Source organism: Ranitomeya variabilis, chromosome 4 (assembly GCF_051348905.1).
Source record: "Ranitomeya variabilis isolate aRanVar5 chromosome 4, aRanVar5.hap1, whole genome shotgun sequence".
NCBI classification, from domain to species: Eukaryota; Metazoa; Chordata; class Amphibia; order Anura; family Dendrobatidae; genus Ranitomeya; species Ranitomeya variabilis.
This window is the reverse complement of record NC_135235.1, coordinates 429,073,023-429,085,660: the sequence shown is the minus strand read 5'-3', so window position 1 is coordinate 429,085,660 and position 12,638 is coordinate 429,073,023. Positions and strand designations below refer to the sequence as shown.

The window sequence follows — 12,638 nt, the reverse complement described above, 5'->3', positions numbered from 1 at the left end:
GGAAGCATGAAGTGCTCCAAAATCTCCTGATAGCTAGCTGCATTGACCCTGCCCTTGATGAAACACAGTGGACCAACACCAACAGCTGACATGGCACCCCACACCATCACTGACTGTGGGTACTTGACACTGGACTTCAGGCATTTTGGCATTTCCTTCTCCCCAGTCTTCCTCCAGACTCTGGCACCTTGATTTCCGAATGACATGCAAAATTTGCTTTCATCAGAAAAAAGTACTTGGGACCACTTAGCAACAGTCCAGTGCTGCTTCTCTGTAGCCCAGGTCAGGCGCTTCTGCCGCTGTTTATGGTTCAAAAGTGGCTTTACCTGGGGAATGCGGCACCTGTAGCCCATTTCCTGCACACGCCTGTGCACGGTGGCTCTGGATGTTTCCACACCAGACTCAGTCCACTGCTTCCTCAGCAATCTTCCTCAGGGTCCGGTCACCTCTTCTCGTTGTACAGCGTTTTCTGCCACATTTTTTCCTTCCAACAGACTTACCATTGAGGTGCCTTGATACAGCACTCTGGGAACAGCCTATTTGTTGAGAAATTTCTTTCTGGGTCTTACCCTCTTGCTTGAGGGTGTCAATGATGGCCTTCTTGACATCTGTCAGGTCGCTAGTCTTACCCATGATGGGGGTTTTGAGTAATGAACCAGGCAGGGAGTTTTTAAAAGCTTCAGGTATCTTTTGCATGTGTTTAGAGTTAATTAGTCGATTCAGAAGATTAGGGTAATAGGTCGTTTAGAGAACCTTTTCTTGATATGCTAATTTATTGAGACAGGTTTTTTGGGTTATCAGGAGTTGTATGCCAAAATCATCAGTATTAAAACAATAAAAGACCTGACAAATTTCAGTTGGTGGATAATGAATCTATAATATATGAAAGTTTAATTGTAATCATTACATTATGGTAAATAATGAAATTTAACACTATATGCTAATTTTTTGAGAAGGACCTGTATACTAGTGCGATCTCTTCCCCAGGTAAGAAACACATTCCCAGATGTCCATATCATGTGAAGGAAAACGTGAGTCCGTCTCACACTGCACCATTGTCCAGTTTTGATGTTCCAGCTCATTTTAATCATTTTTATTTATGTTGCACTAACCCATTCGGCACCACTATAGAAGAGCTTGCAATCTTTGAAGAAAAAGTTAACACAAAAGGTAAAAAGTGCTGGTAGAGTCTGGTCCAGCCATCTTTTGATAAGAGTATTCATGTAAAGCTGCATGAACCAAGCACCTGTCAGAATCTATATATATGTCCAGATATAAAGCGCTACTGAGTGCATAGAGGATGTGGGAATACATTCCAAGGAAAACGTAGGAAGGGAAGCCGTTAGCAACAGAAGATAATCACTTATTTTGTAGTAGTGCAGGGGTGATGTCAAGAAGTACAGTTAGGTCCAGAAATTGACAGTGACTCAAGTTTTGGCATTTTAGCTGTTTACCGAAACATACATATTCAAGATAGTTATATAATCAATATGGGCTTAAACTGCAGCCTCAACTTTAAGTTGAGGGTATCCACATCCTAATTTTAATAAGGGTTTAGGACTACAGCTCTAATATGTAGTTGGCCTTTTTTTTTTTTTTTTTTTTAAATAATTGGAGCGTGATCTCAAAAGCTCTTTGGAGATATAAGTGTGGCCCACCATAAGGGCTCCCACACATGTCCGTGTTTCCAGTACGTGTGGTTTCCGTTTTTTTTTCCACAGATACCACACGTACCCATTATCAATGGTACCATGCACGTCATTGTTTTACACAGATTGTGTCTCCACGCGTAGTACAGCGCACAGATGACAGCCTGTTTTTAACATTGCAAAGTATAGCAGAAGCTTTCTCATTTCTTTCTTTATCCATACCGGAAAATGACTTATGACACCTGTACCGGTTTTTCATGTACGTGTTTTATACGGACATGTGAATGAGGCATAAGAAAAATTAGCAAGTTCCAGTGAAAACCGCATGGGCTTTACATAATAACTGTTAAGCAATGAGTGTCTTACTGCTGGTTCCCATCTTGATCGGTAAAACAGATTTTTTTTTTCCCATTACAGAATGGAGTGGTAGGTCGGATGCCAGAGTGCCGCTCCATCCATTCTTTATTGGGTTTGCGGAAAAAGTCAAACGCTGCACTCTACAGTACCTTTGTCAAATGAATGGAGCACAGGTAGAGCATAATCATTGCCAATCCATTTCTAACAGGGCTAAAAGTGTCCCATTCTGCCAATAAATACAGGTCTCAGTAGTCAGACTCTCATTTAATAACAAGAAGAAGAAAAAATTGAAAAAGTTTTACTGTAGAGGAGTTTGTTGAACACTGACCAAAACTTTCAGAGAGAACAACGCAAAAAAGACACCACACAAAATTAGATGGGTTCCTGTGTGCTGTAGACAAGAAGTTACATTCAACAGTACAAGGTTAGGAGAAGTCTCCTGCAGACAGGAGCAGAACAGACAGACAGCAGATGGTTCAGTGATTTAGGACAATGTGAAGTGGGAGATATATACTATTCACATATGAGCTGTACATGGGAGGGAAAAAGGACTGAGGCGAATGGCGTACACTGCAGGTAAGAAAGACAGGCAAGTTTGAAAGAAAACATCTGTTAAAATGAAGATGGAATTAGTAAATATGGAAAGCCACGTTTGCAGCATATTTCTCATGTTAACAAGTTTGAGTATCTTGCCTAGAATACTTCTCCTAACTGCAAGATCACGGATACATACAGCACCCGGACAAAGATGGTCTCTGCCCTCATGTCTCCTCCAAGCTAAATCTCATTTTAGGCTCCTTCTGCACAAGTTACACTACATGAAAAGTCCTCACCCAGTCTTCTAGCCATTCTAATACATCAACATATATCCCACTCCTCGACAGGTGCTATCATTACAACCAATGTCATCCCCTACAATTGTCAGTGGTTTTAATGTTATTCAGAGTACATGCCTTATGAATAATGTCTAGAAAGAAAAACACTTTTTTCCGCTCATTGTGATTTTTTGCTTTGAACCTTACATCAGTGTTACAAATTGGGTTACACAACAGTTTCCTATGAAGATGTAGTCATTATTAGTACAATAGAATATCGCCATCTACTGGTGAGAATATACATATACAATAGCTGCTGAACTATTTCTGCACCGAGTCCCTAGATGTTTGGAAGATAATGTGTTAACAACCAGTACACGCTCCAGCAGGCAAGTGTTAACAAGGTAGTTATGAGGGTGACAACTACATTTTTCCAAGGATGTTGGCTTTGTCAGCAGCGGAGAAGCACTGTCGGAAAAAGCCTAGAAATAGTAATGGTGTGTTTCCTACCAGATCTAGGGTGGTGTTGGTGAGAAGCTGGGAAAATGTATAACCAGGCATTAGCTTTTAGCAGGTTTAATAAACACGTTTTGAAAGGTTTGCGGTTTCCAGAAAATTTGAACAGATCTGGTTATGGTTTTTTTCTTGAAAAGCTATGGTAAAAAGTTATGTATTGGGAACACAGTCCTAGGTCTTGACGAAAACGAGAAGATCAGTCTTGGTGGTATCTTTAATGGTACATTGAATTGAGGACAGTCTGGTCCAGATGATCAGAACGTGGTCATGGCACAAGTGCCCATCTAGACGTCCAGCAGCTAGAAGAAAGGAGAAATTACTTAACGGAATGGGATTCTAGACAAGCTATGTGTTACATGAGGGGCCTGAAACTTACCAGCTGAGGCAGCATCTTCTCCACATGTTCTATATCCACCACAGTCAAATCTTCAGCCAGGGCCTGACGCGCTGCTCGGGCAGCTGCCTCTATAAAATCAATGCAGTATAGTTAATTCATGGAAAAGGTACTGGAGCAAAAGTCTCCATCTTGCAGGATTTCTAGGTGGAATTAAGGCGCTTATCGACACGTTTCAGGACGATTTACCAGGTATGTGTGTACCTCTGTTAAATAGTAATTAAAGTCTGAAAATGATGTTGCATATGTGGCAGTCTCTAATTGGTGCAGATCTGTGAGGTTCCGAGGTTCCCACCAGTCAATAGATCCCTGAACAGATCAGCAGACAGGATTGGTGTATGGATTTAATAGGACGCTCATGCCTTCTAATTAATCTGTATGTACTGCAGACAGGGACCCCCACTGGTACCCAAGCAATTTATTGCATTCCAAATGTGGGGGTGGGAAAACAAATAAAAAAATCAGATTCAAAGTTTAGTTACTCTTTACGGATATAGCGGCTTATTCCACTTTAGGTGGGCTTTTCTTAAAATAAAAACTCTACCTTACCACCATTACGGTAATTAGCATTAGATTGCTCTGGTCCTATCAATTAGAGAAACAATCTTCGGTTGCATGGAACAACAGGTAAGAGTGCTCACTGACGTTTTATCCGTTTGTTTTCATTCCTAACCTTCTTCCAAGAGCCAAATTTTTTTTTCCCCCCCATCAACACATGAGTATTAGGGCTTGTGTTTTACAAAAAGACTTAGAATTTTAAATGACACCACTCATTTTACCATACAATGTACTGGAAAACAAAAAAAAGATGCAGTGGAATTGCGAAAATAAAATGCAATTTTGGCAGTTTTTTTTTTACTTTTATACCGTTCATTGTGCAGTAAGAATGACTTGACAACATGATTTTCCAGGTCCAAATGATTACACGGTGATACCATAGTTAACTTTTTTTTTTCCCATGGACCTATGTGAGGGATTAAAGAATTTGTTGATACTATGGTGTGTGTTGCATACAATATTTTGATCATTTTTTATTGCACTTTTTTTTTTTGGGTTAGAATGAAAAAATGTTGCAGTTCATTTTTTTTCTCTTTACAGCATTTACCGTCAGGAAATCCACTCCCAGCCACCAAGTGCACTGACTCACATGCCTCCCTGCATTTCCCCTGGCTCACTCTCCACATTCGATCCCATCACAGAAGAAGTAGTCTCCAAGCTCCTCTTCTTCTCGTCCAACTACATGCACTACTGACCCCATTCCCTCACATCTCCTCCAGTCGTCACTACTCACCTAACTACAATCTTTAATCTCTCCCTCTCCTCTGGCATTTTCCCCTCCTCCTTCAAACACTATTATTATTCCATTACTAAAGAAACCCGCCCTTGACCCATCCTGCACAAACAACTACAGACCAGTCTCCAATCTCCCCTTCATCTCTAAACTCTTGGAGCGCCCTGTCTACTCCTGCCTTACCAGTTACCTCTCCACTCATTCCCTCCTAGACCCTTCACAGTCCGGTTTCAGCCCCCTACGTTCAACAGAAACTGCACTCATCAAGGTGACAAACGACCTTCTAACAGCAAAATGTAACGGTGACCATTCTCTGCTCATTCTTCTTAACCTTTCTGCAGCTTTCGAGACTGTTGACCACCATCTCCTACTCTCTAGGCTCCAGTCACTAGGCATTAAGGACACTGCTCTCTCCTGGTTCTCCTCCTACCTTTCTGAACGCTCCTTCAGTGTTCTGTTCTCCGGCTCCACTTCATCTCTTCCTGTCACTGTCTGGGTACTACAGGGCTCAGTCCTTGGCCCCCTTCTCTTCTCCCTCTACACAGCCCCAATTGGACAGACCATCAGCAGATTTGGCTTTCAGTACCATCTTTATGCTGATGACACACAACTATACCCGTCATCCCCTGACCTTACCCCCGCTGTACTACAGAACGCCACGGACTGTCTGCCGTTTCCAACATCATGTTCGCTCTCTATCTGAAACTCAACCTCTCCAAAACTGAACTTCTTCTGCTCCCGCCATCTACTAACCTCCCTAAATCTGATATTTCCCTCTCCGTGGTTGGCACCATAATAACACCCTGGCAGCAGGCACGCTGTCTGGGTGTTACGTTTGACACCAATCTCGCCTTCACCTCCCATATACAATCTCTTGCCCGCTCGTGCCGCTTACACCTACAGAACATCCCAAGAATCCGTCCTTTTCTCACCATAGAAACAACAAAAACCCTCACTGACGTCTTGATCCACTCCTGCCTGGACTACTGTAATGCTCTATTAATTGGCCTCCCAGTTACTCGTCTTTCCCCTCTCCAGTCCATCCTTAATGCAGCAGCCAGGGTTGTCCATCTAGCTAATCAGTATTCGGGCATGTCCGCTCTTCGCCAGTCATTACACTGGCTGCCCATTTATTATAGAATCCAGTTCAAAATATTTGCTCTCACCCACAAGGCTCTCCACAATGCGGCACCCCCTTACATCTCCTCCCTCATTTCTGTCTATAGGCCTACCTGATCGCTGCGCTCTACAAACGACTTTCGACTAACATCTGCACTAATCCGTACCTCCCACTCCAGATTCCAAGACTTCTCCCGTGCCGCGCCAATCCTCTGGAATGCTCTACCCCCAAGATATTAGCACCATCCACAATTTACATAGTTTAACCCCTTCATGACCCAGCCTATTTTGGCCTTAATGACCTTGCCGTTTTTTGCAATTCTGACCAGTGTCCCTTTATGATGTAATAACTCGGGAACGCTTCAACGGATCCTAGCGATTCTGAGATTGTTTTTTCGTGACATATTGGGCTTCATGTTAGTGGTAAATTTAGGTCGATAATTTCTGCGTTTATTTTTGAAAAAAATGGAAATTTGGCGAAAATTTAGAAAATTTTGCAATTTTCACATTTTGAATTTTTATTCTGTTAAACCAGAGAGTTATGTGACACAAAATAGTTAATAAATAACATTTCCCACATGTCTACTTTACATCAGCACAATTTTGGAAACAACATTTTTTTTTGCTAGGAAGTTAAGGGTTAAAATTTGACAAGTGATTTCTCATTTTTACAACAAAATTTACAAAACCATTTTTTTTAGGGACCACCTCACATTTGAAGTCAATTTGAGGGTTCTATATGGCTGAAAATACCCAAAAGTGACACCATTCTAAAAACTGCACCCCTCAAGGTGCTCAAAACCACATTCAAGAAGTTTATTAACCCTTCAGGTGTTTCACAGCAGCAGAAGCAACATGGAAGGAAAAAATGAACATTTAACTTTTTAGTCACAAAAATGATCTTTTAGCAACAATTTTTTTATTTTCCCAAGGGTAAAAGGAGAAACTGGACCACGAAAGTTGTTGTCCAATTTGTTCTGAGTACGCGCTGATACCTCATATGTGGGGGTAAACCACTGTTTGGGCGCACGGCAGAACTCGGAAGGGAAGGAGCGCCATTTGACTTTTTGAATGAAAAATTGGCTCCAATCTTTAGCGGACACCATGTCGCGTTTGGAGAGCCCCCGTGTGCCTAAACATTGGAGCTCCCCCACAAGTGACCCCATTTTGGAAACTAGACGCCCCAAGGAACTTATCTAGATGCATAGTGAGCACTTTAAACCCCCAGGTGCTTCACAAATTGATCCGTAAAAATGAAAAAGTACTTTTTTTCACAAAAAAATTATTTTAGCCTCAATTTTTTAATTTTCACATGGGCAACGGGATAAAATGGATCCTAAAATTTGTTGGGCAATTTCTCCTGAGTACACTGATACCTCACATGTGGGGGTAAACCACTGTTTGGGCACAAGGTAAGGCTCGGAAGGGAAGGAGCGCCATTTGACTTTTTGAATGAAAAATTATCTCCATCGTTAGCGGACACCATGTCGCGTTTGGAGAGCCCCTGTGTGCCTAAACATTGGAGCTCCCCCACAAGTGACCCCATTTTGGAAACTAGACCCCCCAAGGAACTTATCTAGATGCATAGTGAGCACTTTAAACCAACAAGTGCTTCACAGAAGTTTATAACGCAGAGCCGTGAAAATAAAAAATAATTTTTCTTTCCTCAAAAATGATTTTTAGCCCAGAATTTTTTATTTTCCCAAGGGTAACAGGAGAAATTGGACCCCAAATGTTGTTGTCCAGTTTGTCCTGAGTACGATGATACCCCATATGTGGGGGTAAACCACTGTTTGGGTGCACGGCAGGGCTTGGAAGGGAAGGCATGCCATTTGGCTTTTTGAATGGAAAATTAGCTCCAATCATTAGCGGACACCATGTCGCGTTTGGAGAGCCCCTGTGTGCCTAAACATTGGAGCTTCCCCATAAGTGCCCCCATTTTGGAAACTAGACCTCCCAAGGAACTAATCTAGATGTGTGGTGAGCACTTTGAACCCCCAAGTGCTTCACAGAAGTTTATAACGCAGAGCCATGAAAATAAAAAAAAAAATTTCTTTTCTCAAAAAATTTTTTTTAGCCCTGAATTTTTTATTTTCCAAAGGGTAACAGGGGAAATTTGACCCCAATAGTTGTTGTCCAGTTTCTCCTGAGTACGCTGATACCCCATATGTGGGGGTAAACCACTGTTTGGGCACACGTCGGGGTTCGGAAGGGAAGTAGTGACGTTTTGAAATGCAGACTTTGATGGAATGCTCTGCGGGCGTCACGTTGCGTTTGCAGAGCCCCTGATGTGCCTAAACAGTAGAAACCCCCCACAAGTGACCCCATTTTGGAAACTAAACCCCCAAGGGAACTTATCTAGATGTGTGGTGAGCACTTTGAACCCCCAAGTGCTTCACAGAAGTTTATAACGCAGAGCCGTGAAAATAAAAAATCATTTTTCTTTCCTCAAAAATAATTTTTTAGCCCGCAATTTTTTATTTTCCCAAGGGTTACAGGAGAAATTGGACCCCAAAAGTTGTTGATCAGTTTCTCCTAAATACGCTGGTACCCCATATGTGGGGGTAAACCACTGTTTGGGCACACGTCGGGGCTCGGAAGGGAGAGAGCACCATTTTACTTTTTCAACGCAAGATTGGCTGGAATCAATGGTGGTGCCGTGTCGCGTTTGGAGACCCCCTGATGTGCCTAAAAAGTGGAAACCCCTCAATTCTAACTCCAACACTAACCCCAACACACCCCTAACTCTAATCCCAACCCTAACCACAACCCTAACCCCAACACACCCCTAACTCTAATCCCAACCCTAACCCCAACACACCCCTAACCCTAGTCTTACCCCTAATTCCAACCCTAACCCTAAGGCTATGTGCTCACGTTGCGGATTTGTGTGGATTTTTCCGCAGTTTTTGAAAAATCTGCAGGTAAAACGCACTGCGCTTTACCTGCTGATTTACCGCGGATTTCCAGTGTTTTTTGTGTGGATTTCACCTGCGGATTCCTATTATGGAGCAGGTGTAAAACGCTGCGGAATTGCACAAAGAATTGACATGCTGCGGAAAATACAACGCAGCGTTTCCACACTGTATTTTCCGCACCATGGGCACAGCGGATTTGGTTTTCCATAGGTTTACGTGGTACTGTAAACGTGATGGAAAACTGATACGAATCCGCAGCGACAAATCCGCTGCGGATCCGCAGCCAAATCCGCACCGTGTGCACATAGCCTAATTCTAACCCTAATTCCAACCCTAACCCTAATTCTAACCCTAATTCTAACCCTAGCCCTAAGTGCAACCCTAGCCCTAAGTGCAACCCTAGCCCTAAGTGCAACCCTAGCCCTAAGTGCAACCCTAGCCCTAAGTGCAACCCTAGCCCTAAGTGCAACCCTAAGTGAAACCCTAGCCGTAAGTGCAACCCTAAGTGCAACCCTAGCCCTAAGTGCAACCCTAGCCCTAAGTGCAACCCTAGCCCTAAGTGCAACCCTAGCCCTAAGTGCATCCCTAGCCCTAAGTGCATCCCTAGCCCTAAGTGCAACCCTAGCCCTAAGTGCAACCCTAAGTGCAACCCTAGCCCTAAGTGCAACCCTAGCCCTAAGTGCAACCCTAGCCCTAAGTGCAACCCTAAGTGCAACCTTAAGTGCAACCCTACCCCTAACCCTAATGGAAAAACAATAAAAATAATTATATTTTCTATATTTTATTATGGGGGTGATAAAGGGGGGGGATTTATTTACTTTTTTTTTTTATTTTGATCGCTGTGATAGAACTTATCACAGCGACCAAAATGTGCAGGAACGAATCTGCCGGCTGGCAGATTCGGCGGGCGCACTGCGCATGCGCCCGCCATTTTCCAAGATGGCGGCGCCCATGAAGAAGACGGCCGGACACCGGGAGGGACATCGGAGCTAGGTAAGTATGGGGGGGTGGGATTGGAACACGGGGGGGGGGGGGGGGGAATCGGAGGACCTGGGGAGCGGACAGGAGGACCGGGGGAGCCGACAGGAGGGAGGAGGGGAGCGGAACGGAGATGGGGGCAAAAAGGACGACTGGGGAGGTGATCGGTGGGGTGGGGGCAGATCGGGGTCTCCAGCCATGGCAGATGCTATTGCAGCATCGGCCATGGCTGGATTGTAATATTTCACCATTTTCATAGGTGAAATATTACAAATAGCTCTGATTGGCAGTTTCACTTTCAACAGCCAATCAGAGCGATCGTAGCCACGGGGGGGGGGTGAAGCCACCCCCCCTGGGCTGAAGTACCACTCCCCCTGTCTCTGCAGATCGGGTAAAATGGGAGTTAACCCCTTCACCCGATCTGCAGGGACGCGATCATTCTGTGACACAGCATATGCGTCACAGGTCGGATTGGCACCGACTTTCATGACGCATACGCTGTGTCACAGGTCGGGAAGGGGTTAAGGCTCTCCCTCAAAACACGTTTGTTCAGATCAGCCTATCACGTTCACTAATCAGTCATTTTATGTTTGTGTGGGTGTAGCCCATTCGCTATCTCCATCTACCCCCCACCCCCTGAAGATGGCTGGACCATCATTGTAAATACATCATTGTAAATACACACCTGTACTTTGTAAGCTCTCACGAGCAGGGTCATCTTATTTTGCTTTAATTATTGTATTGTTAACATTGTTACTTATGACTGTTGTGTTTGAAACTGTTAAACTGTAAAGTGCTGCAGAATATGATGGCGCTATATGAGCTGATTTTCACAGGAGGGCAAAGATTGCAGCCAATGGGGGGGGGGGGGGGGTCTTCAGCAGTGCCCCAGCTGCATTGAAAACCCATCAGAACACACCATCGAAGAGGGCCATTGTGAGCCCGTGAGTGCAGGCATCGGCACGCAGAATTTGGATGTCGAAACACGTTAATACCACAGTCAATGATTAACTGCAGCATTTTTTCTGATTAAACGGCAGCAGAGTTAACTCCAGCCACTGTAGTCTTTGGTCTATTGCAGACGTCCATGAAAATTGGTCTGAACATGGACCGTTAATGCACAGACTGGCAGTGGGTCTCCCGACCTGGGCGTGACAGCTTTATTCATGAATGTTTATGAGGCTGTCACACTTGGGTCAGGACAGTCGCAGCCAGTCCATGAATTGCAGGGCTGATTTGCAAGCATGTCTGAATGAGCCCTTAAGCAGATGTTGGCTATGGAAAACCTCCAGAATCTGCAGAGTATGAAGCAGGCTCATTTCCTGAGCCCGCAACAATATGGGGACCCAGCAAAGGATGTATTACTACATCATATGCTGGTAAGGGGGTTAATCAGAGGCTATGGGACTGTGAGAGACAGACAAGTGCTGCATTTGGCCAACTCATTTAAATAAGACTTTTTTTTGTGATAGGTGGGGTCCAAATGTTGGGATAAAGTGATCCAACACTTATCCCTGATACACTTAAAGGGTTCTATACTGTTACATAAGCGACAGGAATTGGCATGGGTTTCACCTTCTACTAAGAACAAACCCCATTTCCTAATTACAACTCTAAAGGTACCTTCACACTGAGCAACTTTACAACGACAACGATCCGTGACGTTGCAGCGTCCTGGATAGCGATCTCGTGGTGTTTGACACGCAGCAGCGATCTGGATCCCGCTGTGATATCGCTGGTCGGAGCTAGAAGTCCAGAACTTTATTTGGTTGTCAGGTCGGCGTGTATCGTCGTGTTTGACAGCAAAAGCAACGACGCCTGCAATGTTTTACATGGAGCTAACGACCTGTGAGAACGATAAGTGAGTCGCCGTTACGTCACAGGATCGCTCCTGCATCGTTCTGGAGCTGCTGTGTTTGACGCCTCTACAGCGACCTAAACAGCGACGCTGCAGCGATCGGCTCGTTGTCTATATCGCTGCAGCGTCGCTAAGTGTGACGGTACCTTTAGTAGAGAGCAGTCTTTGCATCTAGCTGTGAATGTGTAAACACCTATGCTAACAATCCATATGTGAAGGCTAATATGCATTTATATAGCAGAAATATCAACAAGAGAAAATGCAAGCCTGTTTAAAATCATGATACAAGTTTTATTAGATACAGTTATATGAAAAAGTTTGGGCACCCCTATTAATCTTAAGCTTAATGTTTTATAAAAATAGTTTTTTTTGCAACAGCTATTTCAGTTTCATATATCTAATAACTGTTGGACACAGTAATGTTTCTGCCCTGAAATGAGGTTTATTGTACTAACAGAAAATGTGCAATCTGCATTCAAACAAAATTTGACAGGTGCATAAGTATGGGCACCTCACCAGAAAAGTGACATTAATATTTAGTAGATCTTCCTTTTGCAAAAATAACAGCCTCTAGTCGCTTCCTGTAGCTTTTAATGAGTTACTGGATCCTGGATGAAGGTATTTTTGACCATTCCTCTTTACAAAACAATTCCAGTTCAGTTAAGTTTGATGGTCGCCGAGCATGGACAGCCCTCTTGAAATGATCCCACAGATGTTCAATGATATTCAGGTCTGGGGACTGG

The 12,638-nt window shown here is 43.7% G+C and overlaps 1 protein-coding gene across 1 annotated transcript in view; it reads right to left on the bottom strand.

Annotated features, from left to right (window-relative positions):
* Positions 1-2,290: 2,290 nt before the first annotated feature.
* The window catches only part of CENPX (centromere protein X), a 29,739-nt gene continuing 19,391 nt past the window's right edge, over positions 2,291-12,638 (bottom strand). The window contains exons 4-5 of the mRNA XM_077251410.1: positions 3,714-3,802; positions 2,291-3,636 (exon numbers count right to left, since the gene is read on the bottom strand). Of these exons, the coding sequence (XP_077107525.1) occupies positions 3,622-3,636; positions 3,714-3,802 (104 nt within the window). The 3' untranslated portion in view covers positions 2,291-3,621. The remainder of the gene's footprint in view (positions 3,637-3,713; positions 3,803-12,638) is intronic.